Here is a 25,137-nt window from a genome sequence, read left to right on the forward strand (position 1 = left end):
TGACATTCATAATCCATAATTGTGCCATGTAGGAGGGATATGAGATATATTTGGTTCTCCCTTGGAGAGTCCAATCCAATATTTCAGGTAAGGTCCAGGAGTCTAGAAAAGATTCCCAAAGGATTCTAATGAGCAGCCAGATTTGAGAACCACAGATTCAGCCCATAGATGATTCCCTCACTGTAATCAGAGAAACTCAGGCCATGAAGTAATGATTTATTCAGGGCAACAATGCTACCCAGTAGGAGAGTCACAATTAGAATGTCGTCGCTTGACCTAATCCAGTCAGATTGAAGTCAGGTTTGAAGAAACAGGTTGACGTCAGCTTTTAGACTCTAGAGCAAGACATCTCCCTAAGTGATTTTTCCACTGGATAGATTTTCTAGTGAATTTCCTTTTAGGAGTACGTAACATCACTGTAACCTGATAAGGACCAGCGGATACAGGGCTCTTGAGTGATCTAGAGTGAGGATGGTAGCCTGGAAATATCCTTTGAAGAAAGATGGATATTTGCTGGCTGACGTTACCCAGCACCCAAAGATTTGGTGCTTTTTGGAATATCTAGAACAACATGGCACCTCCCTTTTCAGAATAGTTTGTTCCAATCATGGAACAAACTATCTGGAAAAGAATCAGCTAATCCTGCTTAGCAGGTTAATGCACTGAAGGGAGACCGGGAAAGCCTGTGTGCCCAGTGGTAGCAAAGGCATTCTGCAGGATTTTGCAGCATAGAGATCTTCTCACACCCCTGATTTAGTTGGTCCCAATGAATTTGTGGCTCCTCCTTTTTTTCCCAAGCAAGGAAACTAGGACTGAAAGAGTGACTCTTGGCTGCTTCAAGGCCAAATACTGTATCTAGGAAGTTCTAGAATCAAGGCCGGTTTTTCAGGTCCTCTGATTTTCTAGAAAATTTTCTAGAATTCTTTTTCTTTTCCCTGCTATGTCATCCACTTAGTGGTAAGTGAGTTCACCTAGCTCCACTGTAGTTATTCTGATTTTTTTAAAAAAATCAGAAATTTAGCCTCAGCAATTTTCCGCATAGTTTGGAAAGGATTAATCAAATTAAGGTGTTGCTTGGAATGAAAAGCATTTTTTTCTTGTTCTGTCCATTAGTTTTACAGACTTGTTTTTTTGTTATTGTTTATTTATTTATTTATTTATTTATTTATTTATTTATTTATTTGAGGTGGGGTCTGGCTCTGTCTCCCAGGCTGGAGTGCGGTGGTGTAGTCTCAGCTCACTGCAGCCTCTCCCTCCTGGGCTCATCAAACCATCCTCCCACCTCAGTCTCCTCAGTAGCTGGGACCACAGGTGCACACCACCATACCCGGGTAGTTTATTTTTTATTTATTTTTTATGAGATAGAGTTTTGCCATGTTGCTCAGGCTAGTGTTGAACTCCTGAGCTCAAGCAATCTCCCCACCTTGGCCTCCTGGAATTACAAGTGAGCCACCGTGCCCAGTCTCAGACTTGTTTTTTTATAATACCTCCTTTAAGATAGGAGACAACCAATCATGTTTCTCTTGGGTCTTGTACTGTTGCCCGCAAAGCTTTGAGCTTTAACTTCATAAAGTTGCCTTATAAAACGCTGCTGCTCTTTTTTTTTTTCCCCTCATCTCTCCAAGGTATTGTGTATCTCTAGAGTTTTTCAGGGATTCCACATTTCATGGAATAACAACTGAGTTCCTTGGGCTACTTAATAAGTCAACCTGAAGGAGCCAATTTCAGAACCCTGCCTCTGCCCAGCCTAGAGGGGACTCTATCCTTTTGCTTTAATTTTTTCCTGCTAGCCAGTCCCAAGGAATGGTGTGGGGAGATTTTGAGCCCATAGGCATAGTCTCAAGTGTGGGAGTTGTCTTCCCAAGTATTTCTCAAAGAACTTAGAAGTCTAAGAACTTCCGTCTTTTTTTTTTTTTTTTTTTTTTTTTGAGGCAGAATCTCACTCTATCGCCAGGCACCAGGCTGGAGTGCAGTGGCACAATCTCGGCTCACTGCAATCTCTGTCTCCTGGGTTCAAGCAATTCTCCTGCCTCAGCCTCCCGAGTAGCTGGGACTACAGGCGCACGCCACCATGCCCAGCTAATTTTTGTATTTTTAGTAGACAGGGTTTCACCGTGTTGGCCAGGATGGTCTCGATCTCTCTCTCTCTCTTTTTTTTTTTTTTGAGACGGAGTTTCGCTCTTGTTACCCAGGCTGGAGTGCAATGGCGCCATCTCGGCTCACCGCAACCTCCGCCTCCTGGGTTCAGGCAATTCTCCTGCCTCAGCCTCCTGAGTAGCTGGGACTACAGGCAAGCGCCACCATGCCCAGCTAATTGTCTGTATTTTTAGTAGAGATGGGGTTTCACCATGTTGACCAGGATGGTCTCGATCTTTCGACCTCGTGATCCACCCACCTCGGCCTCCCAAAGTGCTGGGATTACAGGCTTGAGCCACTGCGCCCGGCCTGGTCTCGATCTCTTGACCTCATGATCCGCCTACCTCGGCCTCCCAAAGTGCTGGTATTACAAGAACTTCAGTCTTAAGTTCAGGGCTGAGTTTGAGGAAGGAGCAGCAGCTCTTTTCTTCAGGACTTAGACTCAAAGAACTTCACTCTTAAACCGTGAAGAAAGAGCTGCTGCTCCTTCCTCAAACTCTGGAACATTTGTTGATAAGAGCAGCTGACTTGTTTGTTTTCCAGTTGGGATCATCCTGATGTAAGAAGAGGCATGGTGTCTCATTGAGAAGACACCTTGACTTCGACTTTTCACAGAATATTATGCTGCCATGTGGATATCTTGACACAGTCCCGGGGATGGGCTATGTCGCTTCTCGTCCATAATCTCTTAACCTGTGATTCCTTTTTGGAATGAATAATATAAGATGGATAAATGCATTAGGCCAGTGAGTGGTCGAGTTCAGGAATTTTTCCTAGATAATAAGTAGAGCAGTAGAGATTCAACCATCACGAGTATCATATTTTAACCCCTAAGTAAAAGAGCCAGAGCTCAGCCATATATAAATATTTATCCTCTGATCTGGAGGCTGGTGTTTTTCCTTTTTTTACCAATCTTTCCATACATGTTTGGTGTATGTGCATATAGGCCAGAGTGTACTGAGCTGTTGTGTAGCTGGCCCGCAGGGGTAAGAAAGCTTGTCTGGGATCACCCTATGTGACTGAGATGAAGTGCTATTCTGGCCATATACATTTCTTTTTCTTTTCTTTTTTTCTTTTTTTTTTTTTGAGGCGGGGTCTTACTCTTGTCACCCAGGCTGGAGTGCAGTGGCATGACCACGGCTCACTGCAGCCTTGACCTCCCAGGTTCAAGCGATCCTCCCACCTCTTAGCCTTCTGAGTAGCTAGGACTACATGTGCATCACCATTCCCAGCTAATTTTTTATTTCTTGTAGAGATAGCGTTTTGCCACGTTTCCCAGGCTGGTCTCAAACCTCTGGGCTCAAGCAGTCCACCCACCTCAGCCTCCCAAAGTGCTGGGATTACAGACGTGAGCCACTGCACCCGACCCATACACTCTTCGTACACTCCTTCCTGTTACTCTGCTTAATTTGATCTGAATCTGGGCACAGATATTCACTCTGTGTTTGTGTTCGCTCAGTAATTCATTCATTTATTCATTCATTCCCCTGCCTCATTCCAGGTACCAGGCTAGGTCCTGGGTATGGGATTGTATGCCAAGTAAACAGTGCCTATCCACATAGAACTTGGTCTGTTGGGAAGCCGGACATTAATCGAGAAGTCACATCAGCATATAGTCACACACATGATAAGTACTGTGAAGATGCACAGAGTGGTGTGAGAGAGAATTTTGTGGAAGGAAATGGCATTTAGATTGGGGCTGGAAGAAACTAACATGTAAGCCAAGACCTGAGGGAAAGGGAGTTAGGTAGGAGGCTAAGAGTGATGAGAAGAGCATTCTCCGTAAAGGAACATCTTTTATGGAGGTTTCGAGGCAGGAACAAGCTCGAGGCATTGAAAAACTGAAAAGAGACCACAAGAGCTGGACACTGGCATGGGATGGAGCTAGGGATAGAGGGGCCAGAACATGCAGGGCCCTGGCGTTGATCATAAGACTTCTAGCTGCATCTCTGGGTCTGATGCTCTGATGTCAGATTTTTTTCTTTTCCTTTAAACCATGCCTGGGTCTGTTAGCGAGTAGGCTTGCGGAAAGGCATGCTACTGAAAGACAAGGTAGGAAGAACAGAAATACCAAAACAGGGTCTCAGGGGAAGCTCAGAAAGCTTGTGCTTTTTGTTTTTTTGTTTGTTTGTTTGTTTGTTTTCTGTTCTTGTTTATCTAACTGGAGCCACCAGGTGAGCAAGAAGGTTTTTAGTGATGATCTTATACCGTATATCTGAAAATAAACTACAGTACTTTGGGTGTCCTTCTGTTTTGATTACTTCTTTTACATTTTGTTTTTCCCAATAAGCCAGATCATCCGAAGTTTCAGGGGCCATGTCGCCATTCCATCTTTGTTTTCTTGGCAGCTGGTAAAGAGCAAGACATTAATGTTTTAGGATGCCCAGAGAGGGAGTTTTGCTTTTAGGTAGAAGGAGGTGAGTTGCATTGAGTTTGGAGAGCAGGATCCCTGCTTACCCCTTTGATTCTCCTTCAGTTGTATATTTCGACTGTTTTCAGTTTCCTCACTTGGTTTTTCTTCTCATCTCTGCAGGATCAATAAGCCGAGAGCTGAGGATTCCGGCGAATACCACTGCGTATATCACTTCGCCAGCGCTCCTAAAGCAAATGCCACCATTGAAGTGAAAGGTAAAACCCAGCAGAGGCTGTGGTGTGAGCCTCTCACTCTCCTTCCAAGACAGTACTTTGGTCTGGACTCCAGTCTTCAAGCTCGTCTTCTTTCCATGTTGAGACACAATATAATGCTACGGTTAGGCTGCAGGCTCGGGAGCCTGGCTGCCTGGGTTTAAATTCAGACCCCATCATCTATGAGCTGTGTGGCCTTAGCACGTTACTAACTTCTCTTTGCTACCTTTTCCTCATTTTAAAAATGAGGATAGTAGTACTTACATTGTGGGTTTACTAGGAGGATTAAATAAGTTAATAGATTGAACTACATAAAATTGCTGTTTTGTTTTTTGTTTTGTTTTGTTTTTTTTGAGACGGAGTTTCGCTCTTGTTACCCAGGCTGGAGTGCAATGGCGCGATCTCGGCTCACCGCAACCTCCGCCTCCTGGGTTCAGGCAATTCTCCTGCCTCAGCCTCCTGAGTAGCTGGGATTACAGGCACGCGCCACCATGCCCAGCTAAGTTTTTGTATTTTTAGTAGAGACGGGGTTTCACCATGTTGACCAGGATAGTCTCGATCTCTTGACCACGTGATCCACCTGCCTCGGCCTCCCAAAGTGCTGGGATTACAGGCTTGAACCACCGCGCCTGACCTTAATTGCTGTTTTTATATGTCAAAAATGTTTGAATGTTGGCAGCTTCTAGGGCCCAAGGCTTTGGGAAGCTCTTAGAGCAGTGCCTTACAAGTATGATTACATAACGTCTTCTGTGGGTCAGCAGGATTCGGGGGAAAGTACATTGTACAGAGTGGACATCAGCTGTTTGTGGATAATTCACTAGAATTTTAATAAAAACCTTTGAAAGATGAGGCAGTAGCAGAAAGTTCCAAGAAGGGCAAACAGAACTGTGAAAGTTGGAACTACCTAACAACATAAATCTTAGCTATCCTATGTGATTTCAAAGAAGCATCTGAGACCCAGAAAAGTGAAACCTCTAGCTCTCCGTCACACAGTGAGTTTGTGGCACAGCTGGTCGAGAACACAGGTCTTGAGCCCCAATCCAGTGTTTTTTTCTACTGTCACAAAATGATCATGAGAAGGCGGGGCTACTGTTTGAGGTCAGGTTTTTTATTTTCAGTCTTTCTCATTGTTCTTTAGATCCATAGAGTTATCCCTGGAAGCTCGAAGGACCAATTTAGGAGAAGGAAAGGGTCCATATAATAAGTATTCGGGTGTTTCTAAAATATTTGGAAGGTTAAAAATGCAGATTCAAGAAAGGCTTAGACATATTCAAGGTTTTCCTTATATGGTAATATCTTAGTGACACAGCTCTAACTTGTGAGTTGATGTAGGGATGGCCACTGCCTCCTCCAACTGCCAGTTGAATTCGGAATGCCTAAAGGAGTGACAGTTATAGGTCACAGTAGGCCAGAGAACTCAGCGTTTGATTTCTTCAGTTGGAAGAAATCAATTCTTCTTTTAGAAGAATGCCACATTTATTCAACATGAGGATGAGGGGTGTGGGAAAACATTTTCTCTAAGCCAGGGAGGGCTCTCCGCAGCCTAGGTGAGCCGAGCTGTGTGGGGAGACCTTCTCTGTGAGCCTTGAGGCCCTGCAGCATTCCTGGCTGAGCTTTCTGCGCAAAGGCAAAGTCCCAAGTGCAAAGAGGCAAGGTGGGTGAGGGAGGGAGAGTCGGGTGTCTTAGTTCATTGTGCTCTCCAAGCCTGAGATGATAATTAGTCCTAACTGTAATCGTTAGTGACTTTGAGTTGATTTCTTTTTTTTTTTAAGTACTACATTTTATTATTTACTTTAGCAAGCGAATTCTTCATATACAAGCTTTCATTAACTTAACTCCTGTGTTGTGAAAATAGTGAGTAAAGATTAACTGTGTAGACAAAAGGCATGAGAGATTTAAAGTATTGAAGAAACTGAATTGTTTTTGAGCACTTCACATGTAACTTGATGTGACAAACTTGATCAACGACTTAAACTGATTCTAAGTCATTATTTAACACAAGAGCTCCAAAAACTTTTATTTTAAATGCTTATAGCTAGCCTCACTTTAACTGGTAGAAACCAGTCTTCATTAAAATTGTAATATCACTAAATGTATAGCATTTTAGGTTAATATAAAACATCAACTATTCGGGTGTATGTTAACACTGATTCCTTAGTAGGAATAAGGATTCCTTAAGTAGACATGTAAATTTTAATAGACTACCTGGATTCCTAAATAGTTTCAGGAATAAATCTGGTTAGTAAGCTAAAAGTGTTAGTCGTCTTTTTTTTTTTTTTTTTTTTTTTTTTTTTGCCATGTCAAGAAACAGTTGAATACGAGGGAGTGTATTTTTTTTCTGGTCTTCTTTTAAAAAATTGTTTATTTATTATACTTTAAGTTCTGAGGCACATGTACAGAATGTGCGGATTGTTACATAGGTACACAGGTGCCATGGTGGTTTGCTGCATCCATCACCCCGTCATCTGCATTAGGTATTTCTCCTAATGATTTCTAAGCAGCACTTTCAAGAGTGGAATCAGAAATGGTTTTTTCATTTGGTTGGCTGCTTGAGAAGGTGGGGTTTAGTGGCCCTACAGGCACTTTTGTTTATATTCTCTGCAGCAGGTAGGAAGCAGCGGTCACCAGGGTAGTCCAGGAGTATTTTCAGAGCAAGTTACAACTTACATGTTATATTGAAGGTGCTTACTATGCACTGTACATTCTCACTGTACAGATAGCCCTGTGAAGACGGTGACGCAGGTGGCGGTATCACGGTTTTATGGAAGTAGACCTTGAGAGAATTCTGTTTTATAAATATCCTAAACCATATTCTGGACCACCTTGTATATACTATGTGTTTATCTCTCAAGAAAATTTGTAAAGAATTCTAGTCTGTCCTTCCTTCTCCCCCCAACACCTGAATGTTTAATGTCTTGTCTTCCAGGTCATGGATAGTTGAGTCTGGTAAAGACTATGAACACTTCGCTTTTTCTTGATATATTTTAAAAGGTTTGTCGTAGGCCCAGGATCATATTCTAAGCTAACTTCCAATTGTGATTGAGGTAGAAAAACTGCCTTGCATTTAGAGTAGTACATGTGTGTATGTTAGTTCCCAAAACATTTTAATAGAAACTCTCATTTTATTCCCTTATTGTCTTTAGGGTGGGATTAAGAGACTAATCTTTTTATAGCTGGAGTGATTTGAAAAATCTGCTGAGTAAGAGAGAGTTAAGAGGTGGTTGTACTTGAGAACAGAGAGGGTCTGAGAACATCAGTGGCCTCTTGGCTGAAAGGAGTTTCTCAGAATCTTCCTGTGTGGCTTTAACTGAATCAGCACATCAGGGCATATAATCCAGACCATGCATATATATTTCTTCAATGTCTTTTCTGCTCTCAGCCATTTCTTCCCCATCTGGCTTTTCCTGTCTTTCAGAACATCTCTGGGGTGTTGTCTGGGTTCAGCACTGCGGGGAGTGAAGGATTTAGCCTAGCCAGGGACCGGGCATTATCTGTCAGATTACCAAATCTTGAGCTATCTGTGGTCTACAAAAGAAAAAAAGGCTGAAGGAACCAGAGAGAGGGACAGTCGCCTGGGAACAGAGCCAAGGTGACCATGCTTTTTAACCAAAGCCTGTAGATCACCATCAAGAAAGGAATTTGGAGGATAGGAGTATCTATGTGTAATGGGAAAGACCTTGTATCTGAAGCAGGTTTTTAAATTCTCTTCTTTTTTTTTTTTTTTTTTTTTTTTAAGGACACAAATGGGGCATAGTATAAACAGGAAGATACTGTTGAGGGTTACGTTTCTCAGGTATTTGGCAGGTGATCTGCACAGATGTGGAGAAGGAAGATGGAGCAGGGCTGGTCAGGAGAGGGAGGACAGCAGTGATGAGGCCTGGTGGAGACCAAAGCCCAGCCTCCCTGGGATCCACTCAGCCAGTACTGAAAAGGGCATCTCTTTGCTCAGCTTGTCCTCTTCAGAAGCTGCGGCTCCCAGGGACTGCACACTGTATAGAGAATTCATGAATGAATAGGTGTTGAAATTTTCTGTCCGTATAATTTTTCAACCTTTTGCCCTTTACTCCTTCCCTCTTCCCCTTCCTGCCTGTTCTAAAATTTAAAGAAAAAAAAAAAAGCTCTCACGAAAAAGCAAATTAAAAATCCCAACCACTTTCGCACGGCACTTCCAGCATCCTTTCTTCACTGACAGTCAGGAGAGGCAGCTGGTGTGATCGGTAAGGATGTGCAGAGGTTGTGACATCTTTTAGGTCAGAACTGATGTCAGAGCAACCTGTTTCTGACTCAGGATTACCACGACTTGAGAAGTCTGAAGGCAAAATAATAACAGGAAGTTGCTAGGGCATTTTGAACATCCACTTCAGCCCATAAACCATACCTACACTTTGTTTTCTTCTCTCCAGGGTGCCACCCTGCCCTTCCTTAATAAGAACAGGAATCTAGCTATCATTATTGCACACTTCCTATGGGTCAGATACTGTCGTAGGTGCATTATCTGTCCCTTTCTCTCCTTTAGTCTTCACAACTCTATGGGATAAGTGCGATTATTATCTCCACTTCCCAGGTGAGAAAATTGAGGCTTGAGGGAATGAAATAACTGGCCCAGTGTGGCTGAGTTAACGGCTGGAGCCAGGGTTCTCACTCAGGCACCCTAGCACTAGAACCTGTGCTCCTAAGCATCAAACCGTGGCGCTCTCTTAAGCATGTAACATTTAAAAGGCCTTGGATTAAGAGTTGGGAGAAAGGTGTTCTCATCGTGGTCCTGCCATTGAACACACTGTGACTCTGACCAGTCACATCCCTTCCCTGGATCTCAGCTTCCTCAAATGCTCGATGAAGTAGAATGAGATCGCCCATCCTTAAGGTTCCCTTGTTCTGTGTGGCTCTGATCATCTGGGTTCCCTCATGTGGACAGAGATGAGAGGTTGTGTATTAGTCAGGGTTCCCTAGGGGGACAGAACTTATGGGATATACATATATATAAAGGGGAGTTTAGTAAGCATTAACTTACAGGATCACAAGCTCCTACAACAGGCTGCCTGTGAGCTTGAGCAGCAAGGAGAGCCAGTCCGAGTCTCAAAACTAAAGAACTTGGAGTCCGATGTTTGAGGGCAGGGAGCATCCAACATGGGAAAAAGAGGTAGGCTGGGAGAGGTTGGTTATTGAAGGAAGTGATTTCCAAGCCCATTTTCCTAGTGTTATTGGAAAATTTCAATTTGTCAGTTTCATAGCTTGGAAAAGTCACCTGAATGACTCCCACACCTCTACCCACTCATCTCTCTGTCTAGTGGCAGTATCTGACCTCCAGAACTAGTGCCAGGAAAGGTGTTAGAACAGTGGTTCTGAATTTTGATTTAATTTATATGAACTGTGGCCTGGACATCAGATTAAGGCACACCAGGTGATTGTGATGTACAGCCAGGGTTGAGAATCACTGTCTTCCAGGAAACTTCTATACCTCTTCCTCAGTGGTTTTACCTGCAGAAGGAAACACGTGTCCCAGACCGCTCTAGTGTTCACAGCCAATGATGTATCTGCTGTGGATGGAGAATGCTTATTGAGCCAAAGTCCCGATCTTCCTGATTCTGTCTTGACTGGTCACATATTCCTTCTTGGGCATAGCTCTTGGCGAGCAGTAAATCTTCGCTCTCCCACTGCCTTCAGCCAAGTGTTCATTTTATCCACCACAGAGATTGGTGTTTCTGGGATTTGATAGGTTACATAAAGGAAGCAAAAAGACTGAAAATGCAGAATCTGTGTGTTTACTTGGAAATAGCCTACTCATTGACAACACTTTTTTTTTTTTTTTTTTGAGGCAGAATCTCACTCTCTTGCCAGGCTGGAGTGCAGTGGCACAATCTTGGCTCACTGCAACCTCTGCCGCCTGGGTTTAGGCAATTCTCCTACCTCAGCTTCCCGAGTAGCTGGGACTACAGGCACACGCCACCATGCCCAGCTCATCTTTGTATTTTAGTACAAACAGGGTTTCACCATGTTGGTCAAGATGGTCTTGATTTCTTGACCTCATGATCTGCCCACCTCGGCCTCCCAAAGTGCTGGGGATTATAGGCGTGAGCCACCGCACCCAGCCGACAACACCTTTAAGGATAGATTTTCTTTGAAAATGAGTTGCTAGGTTATGAATATGCTTTAAAAAGTAAGCATCAAATAAGCAGTCTCTGTAAGAGACCTTATACCTTGATTGCTTTCTCAAGTCTGTTCTTTTAACTTTATTTAATATCATCTGAAACATGCCTCCATGGCCTGAGTTGACAGTTTTGTTTTTTTTTTTTTTTTGAGACAGAGTTTCACTCTTGTTACCCAGGCTGGAGTGCAATGGCGCAATCTCGGCTCACCGCAACCTCCGCCTCCTGGGTTCAAGCAATTCTCCCGCCTCAGCCTCCTGAGTAGCTGGGACTACAGGTGCGCACCACCATGCCCAGCTAATTTTTGTATTTTTAGTAGAGATGGCATTTCACCATGTTGGCCAGAATGTTCTTGATCTCTTGACCTCATGATCCGCCCACCTTGGCCTCCCAAAGTGCTGGGATTATAGGCATGAGCCACTGCGCCCGGCCCTGAGTTGACAGTTTCTACAGCATCCAGCCTGGCCTAGAAGCTGAGCCTTTGGTCTGAGTGCACCAGGCTGGGTAGCAGAGGGTAGTAAAGAATATGCATTTGTCCTCAGCCAGAGTCCCAGACTGCCCAGATAATGAAATTGGGTCAGGTGCTGTTGGGTAACTGAGACTCTTTTGGGACCCCTGTGTTGCTATTTATTAGGATACTGGAGGGATATCCATAAACCAGTGTTACTAGAGGATGTGACTAACAAGGACAGAGAATGAATGAATTCCCGAATGGGTCAGTGATCTCTTCTAAGGGTCTTTGTGTTACGTTGTTGCTCCTAGCCCTCACTCTTGCCACTTAGCCTGTGCCCCACTAAGAGGGTAAAGGGAAGCACAGAGTATTGGCTCTGTCACCTTCAGGATATGAAGGCTTGGTTAGACAGACCCTCAGACCTGCTTTCAGATCAACACAACCTGGTTAAGCAGTTCCTTACTAAATGGCAAGCCCATAGAAGGCGAGGCACTAACACGCCATTAATCAGGTAATTGATCAGTATCTGACCTGATGAAGCCTGATTTTTAGAGCTACAAACAGAAGTCCTGTTCGTATCAGCAAATGGGAAGAGCACATTGGAATCAGTATCTTTGATTTCTTAGAATTAATGGCCACGTCCAGGCCTTAGCCTTGCCTTTCCCTGACTGATGTTTAAATGCTTGACCCTGAGTTCCAACCATATAGTGGATTAGAACAGAGATGTAATTTAATCTTCACAAGACCTCCGAAACATGAGTATTACTCTCATTTTATAGTACTAAAACTCAGAGTATTTGATGTGATCTGCCCTGGGTTACTCAGTTGCTGAGTAATAGAGTGAGACTGAGTCCAAATTTCCATGTTTTCAGGTCTGAAGCTCCGCTCTTTATGCTATGCGAATACAGAGTAGTTGAAGTCTGACAGGTCAATCAGTTCTGCTTTGGGTCTAGGCTATTTTAGCATATCTACAGGTAAAGATAACTTTTGGGCTATTTGCTCTGCAGTTTCCAGTAATGCATGTTGTGTGTGTGTGTATGTGCATTTTTAAAAAATTTTCCTTTAAGTTCTGGGATACATGTGCACAACGTGCAGGTTTGTTACATAGGTGTGTACGTGTGCCATGGTGGTTTGCTGCACTGTCAACCTGTCATCTAGGTTTTAAGCTCCACATGCCTTAGGTATTTGTCCTCATTGCTCTCCCTCCCTGTATGTTGTATATTCTTATTTTTGTGGACTCAGTTCTAGTTTATTTTCATCTCAGTATGGTAAAGTACAAAAAGCATGGACTCTGGATTCAGATAGCCCTGAACTTGGATTATAGCTTTACCATTTAAACATGAAGTTACCTTTCCAAACTTTGAGTATTCCAGTTTTAAAAAGTGGGGTAGTGTCTCTTCATCAATTGGTGTCTTTGTATCTCTGCATACAAATATGCATAATAAATTACCCCAAAACTTAGCGGCATAAAACGTTAAGCACTCACCACCTCACCGTTTCTGTGAGTCAGTAATTAGGGAGCAGCTTAGTGGGGTGTTCCGGCTTGGGGCTTTTCCTGAGATTTCGGTCAAGCTGTTGACTGGAGCTGCAGTCATCTGAAAGCTTGATCGGGGCTGGAGGATCCACTCCCTGGGTATGGCTCACTCACATGGCTCTTGGCATTGGGCCTCAGTTTCTCAGTGCGCCGGCCTCTCCAAAGGCTGTTTGAGCATCTCCCAGCATGCCGGCCACCCTTTCCCAGAGTGTTGAATAAAGAGGGGTGGTGATATTCTCCTCCTCCCCCCACACACCAACACGGCAGTGAAGACTGTCCCTAGCCCTCTTCCCAGTCTGGATCTTTAAGTCTGGGTCTTTTCAGAATAGTGACTTTTCAGAGGCGGTGCAGCTGCCAACTCAACTTTTAGCATTCTAGATGGTTTTAATGTACAGTCTTGGGAATGGGTCAAAGGAGAATGAAAATGAGAAAATATACCACATATAAGCTGATAATCTGAAATTTGTATCGCTAACATAGACCACTTCCCTGAGCTCTGGACTTGCTATTTAACTGCCTGCTTGATGTTTTTACTTGGATACTTGATATTTTTACTGGATATTAAATAAGTATCTTTTTTTCCCCCCCCCGAGATGAAGTCTCGCTCTGTCATCCAGGCTGGAGTGCACTGGTGTGATCTTGGCTCAAGCAATTCTCCTGCCTCAACTTCCCAAGTAGTTGGGATTACAGGCACCTGCCATCATGCCCAGCTAATTTTTATATTTTTATAAAGATGAAGTTTCACCATGTTGGGCAGGCTGGTCTTGAACTCCTGACCTTAGGTGATCTGCACACCTTGGCCTTCCAAAGTGCTGGGATTACAGGCGTGAGTCACCGCCCCTGCCAGATGTTATATAAGTATCTTAGACCTAACATGTTCTAACCTTTGACCTTCTGGTTTTTACCACACTATTTCTCTGTCTTTTAACAAATTCTCTGTCTTTTATCAAAGCAAAATAAGAACAAGCAAACGAAAAAACACTCTTCTTATTGCAGTCTTCCTCATCCTTAGTAACCGTCAGCTCCGTTCTCACAGCTACTCAGGCCAAAACCCTGGTGTCATCCTTGACTCCATTTCTTCTCACAGTCTGCATTCAGTCCATTAGCAAATACAGTAACTCAACCTCCAGCATATACCTGGAATCTCACCATTTCTGGTTATTTTCACTGCTCCTGCCCCCAGGGGGCACTGCTGCTGCCTCTCCCTTGCCTGGATTACTCTAATAGCCTTGGTCTTGCCTCCACTGTTCTCTGCAGTTCTTGTTCACATAGTAGCCACGGGGAGCCAGTTAAAAACACACCCATCATTTTATACCTGCATGTAGTATTCACCAGCGGCTTCCGGCTGACTCAGTGTAACTGCCAAAGTCATTGTGGTAGCCTACAAAGTCCTGTCTCATTTGGGTCCCCAGTCTCTCTGATTTCTTCTATCTCCTGCTCTCTTCTCATTGCTTACTATGTTCCAATGAAATCCTCTTTGCTATTCCTTGTACATAGCAAGCACACTCGTACCTCAAGGCTTTTGCATTTCCCTCGCCCTAGAGTGTTCTTCCTACAGATATGTATTAACTACTCCCTTCTTTTCTTTTTTGGTGTGAGTTTTATTATTACTCAAATCAGTCTTCCTGAGCTTTCAGGGAGCAGAGTTTCTAAGGATCACTTGGTGGGTGGGGGGGAGCCAGCGAGCCAGGAGTGCTGATTGGTCAGAGACGAAACCGTAGGGAGTTGGAGCTGTCTCCTTGTGCTGAGTCAGTTCCTGGGTGGGGGCCACATGATCAGATGCGCCAGTTTATTGATCCGGGTGGGGCCAGCTAATCCATCAAGTGCAGGGTCTGCAAAATATCTCAAGCCCTGATCTTAGGAGCAGTTTAGGGAGGGCCAGAATCTTGTAGCCTCCAGCTGCATGACTCCAAAACTGTAATTTCTAATCTTGTGGCTAATGTTAGTCCTACAAAGGCAGTGTAGTCCCTAGGCAAGAAGGGGGTCTGCTTTGGGAAAGGACTGTTACTGTCTTTGTTTAAACTATAAACTAAGTTTCTCCCAAAGCTAGTTCAGCCAAGGCCCAGGAACGAACAAGGACAGCTTGGAGGTTAGAAGCAGGATGGAGTCAGTTAGGTTAGATCTCTTTCACTGTCTCAGTCATCATTTGGCAAAGGCGGTTTCCGTCCTTCCCTTTGGCTTTTATAACACCTTAATCTGAAGGTGTAGGCTGTGAAGATGGGAAAACGCCTTTGATCTCTCTGGCTTCTTTCTGCTGACGGGCCATAGTGGGAACGGGAGTGAACCCCAAGGGGAGAAGCGTGGAGCCGCTTTGCAGCTGTCTGAGTGTCCTCACGCAGGCCTGGCCGGGCTTCCGAGGCGCGTGCGGCAGGAGCCTTAGTGTTCTCGTCTATAGTTTTACTGCAGTGTTAAAGTGAACAGCCTGCTGTAGGGTAAATAACGAGTCCTAGAATGAGGAGTGTCGTTCCCAATTTTAAAAGTAATGGTTTGAAAGCATTAGTGTGGGGACTTCTGACCCACAAAGAATTTAGAATTTTGTCTAAACTGCAGAAACAAAAACCTCAAGAACAACTAACAATAGTGTACTATAGTTTTTCTTTTCTTTTCTTTTCTTTTTTGAGACAGAATCTTGTTCCGTCGCCAGGCGCCAGGCTGGAGGGCAGTAGCGCAAGCTCAGCTCACTGCAACCTCCGCCTCCTGGGTTCAAGCAGTTCTCCTGCCTCAGCCTCCCGAGTAGCTGGGACTACAGGCGCACACTACTATGCCCAGCTAATTTTCGTATGTTTTAGTTGAGATGGGGTTTCACCATGTTGGCCAGGCTGGTCTCAATCTCCTGACCTCATGATCTGCCCGCCTCGGCCTCCCAAAGTGCTGGGATGACAGGCGTGAGCCACCGCGCCCGGCCTGTAGTTTTTCTTTTGAAGCATCGTTTTTCTCTCTCCAGTCCCCACTTTTATTAAAAACAAATCATGATAGAACTGGTTTGTTTACAAAATAAACTTCAGCCTTACTGTACTTGGCCTGAGTATTTGCATAAAGTACAGCAAGAATAATTATTTTTCACTTTGGCTTCTTTAATGGGCTTTGATAGAACTCTGCTCCGTGAAGAATCTCAGATAAGACTTTTTAAAAGCCAAGCCTAGCCATGGGTTTGTACCCTCAAATACTTACGAGTTGGGCAAATTCCTCTCCTCTTGAGGTCCCAAGATAACTCGGGATTCCTGGGCCTGTTAGAAAGGGAACATTCTTTACTTATCACAGGTCCCGACCCTTGTACATACTCCCTTATTTTCTTCACAATCATGCTAAAGTTCACCTCATCACAGAAGCCTTACCCAACCAGTCTGACATATCTGGCATGTAGTGGGTGTTCAGCGGCAGGTGTTCGCCAGATGAATGAAGCAGGGACGGAGCAGCACATGGTAGTCCTTCTGCTTATGTTACCATGCGGATGTGCTGGGTCCTGTGTGACTGTGGAGCCTGGTTCCTTGGAGTGCTTGGTATTTATTGACTGAAGTAAGCTCTGAGAAAGGGTGACCAGGTTGAACAGTCAGCCTGAGAAGTGACTGAGTAGCTGTGGGAAAAGTCGGGCTTTGTGGGCATGAGATAGAGCCAGGTTGACCACTTCCTTCTATAGTTAGAAATCTTGCCTGGAAAAAAACAAAAAGATATTTCCTTTATAACATCTTGTCTAGAAAACCCTTCACACTGAGAGGCACTGAGCATGCCTCCGTTTGGCAGAGACGGGTTACAGAGACAGCTTGGGGGCCTTGCCCAGTCCATGCCCATCCAGGTGCCTCTGGAGGGTGAGTGTAAAACCAGTTTGTGCTTGGGAAGCACATTCTGTGAGCAGTAGAACTTTGCATTGTTTTTAAGCCAAGAAAAACCAAGCCAGTCAGAGATGGAACATGAGATTAGCCCCAGTGCAATTGTACAGGCTTCTACAGTCTCAAAATGAATGTTGCGACATCCTATTTATCAATCCAAGAACACTGGGAGGTAGGCAAGGACACAGGGTGTCTCCATTTGATAATGGCTATAGCAGCAAAGCCCAGAATAATGAAAGCACCAACAAAACTGGAATTTGGACCAAGGCTTATCGATTCCCTTTCCTATCTTGGATAACAGCGTGACATCAGCCTGCTTTGAGTTGTATTGCTTTCAGATTACTGTAACCTGACTGGGCATGGTAGCTCATACCTGTAATCCCAGCACTTTGGGAGTCCCAGGCAGGTGGGTCACCTGAGGTCAGGGGTTCGAGACCAGCCTGACCCACATGAAACCCATCTCTACTAAAAATACAAAATTAGCTGAGTGTATGGCGCATGCCTGTGATCCCAGCTACTCAGGAAGCTGAGGTGGGAGAATCGCTTGAAACCGGGAGGCAGAGGTTGCAGTGAGGTGAGGTAGCACCACTGCACTCCAGCCTGGTGACAAGAGCAAAACTCTGTCAAAAAAAAAAAAAAGATTACTGTAACTGATGAAGAAGCATTGGTGGGTAATATGGTTAAGATAAAAGAAATCTAAATCCAAAGAATCGTTTTCACTTCAGGCTTCTTCAGTCCTTGAAACTTACTTAATTTTTAGACTACGGTTGCTATTTATTTCTTCCTAAGTGATCCCTGTAAATAGAGAAGACCAGTGGCCTCTGGCATGTCTTGAAATTCCTTCTGTATTGGGTTCAGTCTAGGAAATTGTTGCAAATCAGGTGTCCAAGGCAGATTCTTAAGCTGTTAATAAAAGCTCTTGGAGCCAGGTGCAGATACAAACACCTATAAACCCAGCACTTTGGGAGGCCAAGGTGAGATGATCACTTGAGGTCAGGAGTTCAGGACCAGCCTGGGCAATATAGTAAGGCCCTGTCTCTACAAGAAATTTAAAAATTAACCAGCCGACGTGACATATGCCTATTGTTCTAGCTACTTGGGAGGCTGAGGTGGGAGGATCACTTAATCCCAGGAGCTTGAGACTACAGTGAGCAGTGAGCATGCCACTACGCTCCAGCCTGGGTGACAGAATAAGACTCCATCTCAATCAATTATAAAAAAAAAAAACCCTCTTGGGACACTGGTTGAATTTCCTGTTAACGCCTTTCTTCCTCCTTGTGAAGACCAGTTTCTGGATTCACTCTTTGCTGGGAGAACCTTTTCCAAACACTCATTGTTTTTACATACCTTGTAATAGGACTTGATTGTGGTTGTTTGATCCCAGAATCTCATTTCCATAAGGAATCTGTGACCTATGACAGGATGCATAATTGTTGCAGCAGGTGCCTTTTTGTTTGTTTGTTTGAGACAGAGTTTCACTCTTGTTGCCCAGGCTGGAGTGCAGTAGCCCGATCTGGGGGTCCTTGCAACCTCCACGTCCCGGATTCAAGTGATTCTCCTGCCTCAGCCTCCCGAATAGCTGGGATTTTAGGCACCCGCCACCATGCCCGGCTAATTTTTGTATTTTTAGACAGGATTTCATCATATTGACCAGGCTGGTTTTGAACTCCTGACCTCAGGTGATCCACTCGCCTTGGCCTCCCTAAATGCTGGGATTACAGGCATGAGCCACCACACCCAGCTTGTTTGTGAAGGTGCTTAAAGAAAAACGTTGGGCTGGTAGAAGAGATGATAATAGCGTTTGTTTGCCTTTTCTTTAAAGGAGGGCTTAATTGAGGGCAGTTGGGCCTGCATCCTTTTTCAGTAGGGTGGAGAATCACCTGTATTAGTAGAGCCTCCCATATTAGTAACCCTGATATCTGCCTGGGCAGCTTTAGTGGGTGGGGGTAGAGGATGGGGTTGGTCCCTTTACCGTATTCTGACCTGAAATGCTCTTCATCAAAGCTGCGTATGACAGTAGGCATAAAGACTGATGACATTAGAAGCAGGGATCTGAGCCAGAAGGTGGGGCCTTTGTATCCTGTTTGGAGTAGGCTTCCATGGTAACTGCGTCTAACGCTTTCTCACAGCTGCTCCTGACATCACTGGCCATAAACGGAGTGAGAACAAGAATGAAGGGCAGGATGCCACAATGTATTGCAAGTCAGTTGGCTACCCCCATCCAGACTGGATATGGCGCAAGAAGGAGAACGGGATGCCCATGGTGAGTAGGAGGCAGGCCCGGGTCTCTGGTTGCTGGAGTTTTCCCTGCAGAGGTCCAGACGTGTGGGTGAGTTACTGCAGCAGCTGCATCCCTGGATGTGTGTGTGGCAAGGGTCACCCTTCCTTTCTAGAGTCGTGAACGGTTTGCAGCATGAATCAGGAGGTCTTTGACAGTCTCTTCTAGCACAGAAATCCCTGTACATGATTTGTTAAAGCTGTCCATCTGTTAAGAGATTAGATTGCTTGCTGTGTTAGTCCATTCTCACATTGCCGTAGAGAACTTGCAGAGACTGGGTAATTTATAAAGAAAAAAGGTTTAATTGGCTCACGATTCCACAGGCTTTATAGGAAGCATTGCTGGGGAGGCCTCAGGAAACATAGGGAAGATTATCTTTCTTATCTTAGACAAGGGAGTGACATCTAACCTGCTTTGAGTTTTATCGCTTTCAGAGTACTGTAACTGAAGGTGAGACATTGACAGGTAATATAGTTAAAAGAAAGATAAATCCAAAGAATTAGCCTCACCCTCAGGCTTCTTTCATGCTTGAAACTTACCTATTTTTTAGACTGCAGTTGCTGTTTATTTCTACCTAAGTGATCCCTGTTAAGTAGAGAAACTTAGAGTCATGATGGAAGGCGAAGGGAAGGCAGGCATGGCCTAGGTGGCTGGAGAGGAGGAAGAGAGTGAAGGAGAGAGGTGCTATACACTTAACCAGGTCTCCTGAGAACTCACCGTCTGGAGAACAGCAAGGGGGACATCCAGTCACCTCCCTCCAGGCCCCTCCTCCAACACTAGGGATTATCATTCAGTGTGAATGTGGGTGGAGACACAAATCCAAACCATATCACGTGCCTTCAGTTTAAGACACGGAAAGAACTGAGCCTAAGTCTCGTCCATTTATCCTGAAGAAAATACTGTTTTTGAAGTGGTCTTAGTACCTGTCTTTTGTTTTGGGAAACACGCACTGAGGGAAATTATTAGTACATTCCTGCAACACAGAACATACTGCTAAGGAATCGGGGCAACCTGAGGAGGCTCAAGGGCAGCCTTAGAGCCTTAGACATTGGGAACCTGGTGGTATTTGCCCAGAGAAGGTCAAAGAGAACGTCCTTTCCCATCTGTGGGATGATTCATGATGGTGTTTAGAGAGTCAGAGCTTTGGACCCTCACTTTTTCTCTCATTATGATGGTTGACCCATTTACCTTTTCTGTCAGAGAGGGTGTCAACATCCCTCCTATCCCAGGCATTCTTTGATGATCAGTTTTCAGAATCCAAAAGGACTCTAAAGATCATTCATCCAGCTTCTTTGGAAGCGTTCCATGGTAGCCGAGATAAATTCGTGGCAAAACCAAGAGTTGTATATGGTTGTTGTTTTTTTTTAATTTTAAGTCCATTATTCTTCCCAGTTCATGACATTTCGATCATAAAATACTGAGTTGTGATAGTGACTCCAGCATCAGCGATGGTGGCTGGATTTCAGACACCTGTCAGTGCGGGAGAGCAGGTTGAGGGCTGGAGAGGTAAAGATGGCAAGTTGAGCCTTTTCCACAGACACCGAACTTTCTAAGATACTGGTGAGGAAATGGCCACGTCTATCTACTGGTGGCTGGGAAGGAGTGCCCTTGAGCTTTTGCCAAAGCAGGTGTTGGAATTAGCTCGATACATGTTTTAATCTCCTGGACGATGAAGCTTGAGGCGTCACAGACTAGCTGTTCTAAAAGCTATGGATTCCCCATTTCAGACGTACCTGCATTCAAATGCAGACGGGACTGTATGCTGTAGCTAGAATCCTTTTCAGGATAATATCCCCCTTTTTCTCTCCTGTTTCTGATTGTGCTTTAGTTATTGGCAGGGTAAAGACACACGAGTCTGTTTTTTTCCCTGCCGGGATTTCATAAGCTGAGTGCAGTGAGCCATCCCACTGAGTCCTAAGCTCTGCCTGCCCTCTCAAATCTCTGCCTTCGCACCCATGCGAATCCCCGGCTGCTCTGCTCCTCCCTGTGCGATCCGCTGTCCTCCTCCACAGTCTAGGGCAAATGTTAGTTCAGCTGTGAAGCTTACCTGACTCTTTCCAGCAGTGGCCACTCACTCCATAGACCTGCTGGGGCTTTGTAACACATTCCTGTAATCAGCCACCCCGTTTTGGATGTCTGGTTTCCTTTTGAGGCCAAGCTCCTTATTCGTTTTTCTGTCTCTTTTCATCTCACTTTCCCCCTCCTACCTACCCTTAGTAGGACATAAAGCATGCAGCGTATTTTAGTAAATATTTGTTTTGTTTTGTTTTGAGTTAAGACAGGGTCTTGCCTGGAGCGTAGCAATCTCCTGGGCTCAAGTGATCCTCCTGCCTCAGCCTCTCAGGTAGCTGGGACCACAGGTGTACACCACTATGCTCAGCTAATTTTGTTTTTTGATTTTTTGTAGAGATGGGGTCTCAGTTTGTTGCCGAGGCCGGTCTTGAACTCCTGGGCTCAAGCGATCCTCCCACCTTGCTTCCTAAAGTGCTGGACTTACAGGCATGAGCCTCTGTGCTCAGCCATAAATATTTGTTGATTGATTGTTTGAATAACCTTTCGTCTAGTTCTTAAATGAAAGGAAAGTTGTGAATTTCCCTCAGTCTGACTAGGAGTGAGTTCCTAACATTGTTTGTGGAGGATAGGGAGACTTGCTCAGAAATCACCAAGCTGACGTCCCCAGGCATGCCTGACTGTGGGGATCCCACCCCTCGTCCCCGCGTCCTCTTTCGGCTCTGGTTTCTTCTTGGTGTTTGAGGCAGCACTTACTAGGCTGTTGGACTTTTCTGAGTCTCCAGGCAGTAGGACCCACACTCACTTCGTGGAAGCTGAGGAAGTCTGGAGGACCAATGGTCAGACCAGAGTCGGCTTGCCTGGCTCTGTCAGTAGTGTGTTGATTTGTCCCTGTTGATACTGAAGGGAAATCGTTAATGAAATGCTCCTAGACGCTGCTCCGTCATTCTGGCTGGTGCCTGAAAAGTACGGAGAGCAGCGTCACCCTCCCTTGAACAGTAGCTCCGTTACTCACAGTCACCTTCGTGTATTCTCGCTTTTTTGCAGGACCTTGTCAACACCTCCGGCCGCTTCTTCATCATCAATAAGGAAAATTACACTGAGTTGAACATTGTGAACCTGCAGATCACAGAAGACCCTGGCGAATATGAATGTAACGCCACCAACGCCATTGGCTCCGCCTCTGTTGTCACTGTCCTCAGGGTGCGGAGCCACCTGGCCCCACTCTGGCCTTTTTTGGGAATTCTGGCTGAAATTATCATCCTTGTGGTGATCATTGTTGTGTATGAGAAGAGGAAGAGGCCAGATGAGGTTCCTGACGGTAAGGGCATCCCTACAGAATAGTTTACTGTTGGGGTTGGTTCCTTCGGGGGTTTCCAAGTACCCAAAGAGGACTGTAGGGATGTTGGGATTCAATCCCTAAAGGAAAGAAGGAAAATACTTATACCAGTTCCTAACCCCCTACCCATAAGATTTTTTTTTTTTTTTTCTTTTTTGCATTAGCCGTTTAGAGCTGTCCTGAGCGCTCTCCCTCTGTCTGGGTGTTTTCCAAACCCTAGTCCCGTCTGCCTTTCAGGCCCCATGCGGTGAATGGGCAGCTGTCATTCTCTTTGTTCAGCTCTGTCCTCCTTCAATACAGATCATCAGGCAGATTGAGCTTGAGGAGAATCCAAGTCAAGCCTAGAAGCCACCCCAAGATCGCAGGCCACCTGGCCTTTCAGGCAGATTTAAGGTACCTAACTGGTTGTCACATGGTTGCCTGGTGTAGCCCCTGTAGGTAACTGCCCCAGCCCAGTCAGACTGTTCTCAGAAAAGCCATTGGAACCAGCCAGTTTGGTTCCCTTGGTTGGTCCCTTTGATAGGTTTTCAAGGCTTTCTACTGGGTGGCTTTTCCGTCTATGTCTCACAAAAGAGTGATGGAGAGAGTCTGATGTATCCACCCACGTGGCGTAAGACCAAGGTACCGAAGGCGGAGCAAATGGAGTCCATGCCCCAGGCCAGCCTAGGGTCAGAGAAGGGAGGAGATGGTAGCAGCAGAACCACAGCAAACCACGAAGCACTGGAAAGAGCAGGCGCTGAAATCTTAGATTATCGACGCACCTAGAGTCAGAAAAGTCTTGGGGAATTTTTGGGGATAGATTTCTGTCTTTCACCCTGTGAAGGGGAGGCTGCTGAAGGAGGCTTGTATCCGCAGTACTTCAGGCTGCCCGCTGGCTCCTATCCCCGTCCTGTAACATGACCAGCATAAAGAAATTGATTGGCCAACCGTTACCACCACCAGTCTGTCCCTGGCTAGCCTAGACAGATGGGTGTGCCCCTGGGCTCGGTGGCAGCTGCCCCGGGGTGCCGTTGGGGTTGCCAGCTGTAGTCCAGCTCTTCTAGGACCTGTGTTTGTGCGCCTGTGGTGCCGTATCCTGTCCCACAGAACTGGCTGTCCAGTGGAGAATACAAAGTGACGTCTGGTGCTCCCTCGGAAAGTGTGTGGCCCCAGAGGCATGCCAGTGGCTTTAGACTCTCTGGGAGGACATGTTTGAGAGCTACAGCCCCTTCCCCATCTTTTCCTTTCTTCTGAGCAGTTCCGAATCTCTCTGCCTGCAGTAAGTAGTGAATGGCTGGTGAGGAGGTTTGTTGATGACACGATGTCTGGTGACTCTGTACACTTAGCAGCGAGCTGGGCAGAGGTGTGGGAGGGACGCTGGCTGGGAGCAGACGGCCTCTGTAAATGAGTCTCTAGTTTCCTGCACCCTGGGAGTGTCCTAGGAGTCTTGCTTTCCTACTCTGTGAAGTGAACCTGCTTTTTTTTGGGGGGGGGCAGATTTCATGTATTCCTAATGCTATTTTTCTCCAGATATTTCTCTCTCCTGCCGCATATTAGGACTCCCAAGGCAAGCGTACACCTTTACTTAGAGCTGGGAGTCAAGGGGAAGAGTTGCCTTTCGTGTGCTTCCAGTTTTGGCTCTGTAGGGTCAGTTATGCCTCATTCCTGAAAAGGGCCTTTTTATCTGCCTCGAATGCTTTTGCTTTGCCAATCCTACTTCCTCAGCCTGCCCTTTGGAAAGGTTGGAAAGCTAGAAAGTCAGGTAAGAGGAGTCAAAGATGGGCATCAGAACCTGATTTTTAAATGCTAAGGCAAGGCTGGCTGCCACTGGGAAGAGTGACGCAGTGGCCCCGCGTGTTCCTGGAAAAGGTCTAGTCTTTGCCCTAAGAAGCCACTGTGCTTATGAAATTGCTGTCACAGTGCATGTGGCAGGTTAGATTTGAGAAATGGTTAGTATTGTTGTGTTGGACAAGTGCAGACACCTGCCCAGGGAAGCAGCTCTCTTTTTTTTAAAAGAGTTCCTTGGTTATTGAATTCAAATGGGGGACCGGTTTGTTATAGGAGACATCTGTGGCCAGCAAATCTGAACAGCTTCCTAGAGGGAAAATACCTCTTTTAAACTAAGTTATTATAGACAGTGAACGAATCCTACCTGTAAAAGAGATGACGGCAGGGTAAGTGCGAAGTAAAACCGCCTTGCTCCAGTCTCTTGGGAGAACGCCGTCATGAAAGCAGCGTTGACTTGGTTGTTGTTGAATTGGGGTGAAGCATCTGAGATGCCGGAGTGATCGCAATGTTTGCCTTCTCTCCTTCCCTTCCTGACAGCCAGGGTGGGCCAGGCTCCACCTCCATCTTCACACCCTGCCCCTGCTCCAGCATCTCCATTCTTTCTCTCTCTTCTTCTCTCAAACTCCTCCCTGCTTCCACCCCTCCCTGCGTTTCTTCTCCTTTCCTGCAAGTAACCATTAAACAAAAGAAAAAGGTGATAGTTCTTTGGTGAGTTTTCCTTCTCTGCCTTTCCTTCTTTAGCCAGGTCCCCTCAACTCCTGTGCAGTTCATAGGAAGGAAACTCACCTGTCTGCTTTCTTCCCACGTGCTCCTCCCCAGATTTTCATGTGATAGATACAAATACTCCTTTTTGGAATACACCAGGAGGTACATTATATCTGACACGAACTTGGGAGTGTTAGAGGTGATAAGTGTTTACCTATCAGATAACCATCTGTGGCTCTGTATTGGATTTTTTATGCCATTAGGAAAATGGGAATTTTTTTAAAGAGGCCTGGCATACTTTTTCTCTGCCAAATAGGCA

General features: G+C 45.3%; 1 protein-coding gene across 3 annotated transcripts in view; it reads left to right on the forward strand.

The window, feature by feature from the left end:
* NPTN (neuroplastin) overlaps positions 1 to 25,137 on the forward strand; it is a 73,552-nt gene that overhangs the window by 41,589 nt on the left and 6,826 nt on the right. For all 3 annotated transcript variants that reach the window (XM_010332013.3, XM_003944148.4, XM_010332016.3), the window contains 3 exons: positions 4,670 to 4,764; positions 18,849 to 18,982; positions 22,055 to 22,328. In XM_010332013.3, the coding sequence (XP_010330315.1) occupies positions 4,670 to 4,764; positions 18,849 to 18,982; positions 22,055 to 22,328 (503 nt within the window). The remainder of the gene's footprint in view (positions 1 to 4,669; positions 4,765 to 18,848; positions 18,983 to 22,054; positions 22,329 to 25,137) is intronic.

Source organism: Saimiri boliviensis, chromosome 2 (genome assembly GCF_048565385.1).
Source record: "Saimiri boliviensis isolate mSaiBol1 chromosome 2, mSaiBol1.pri, whole genome shotgun sequence".
Taxonomy (NCBI): Eukaryota; Metazoa; Chordata; class Mammalia; order Primates; family Cebidae; genus Saimiri; species Saimiri boliviensis.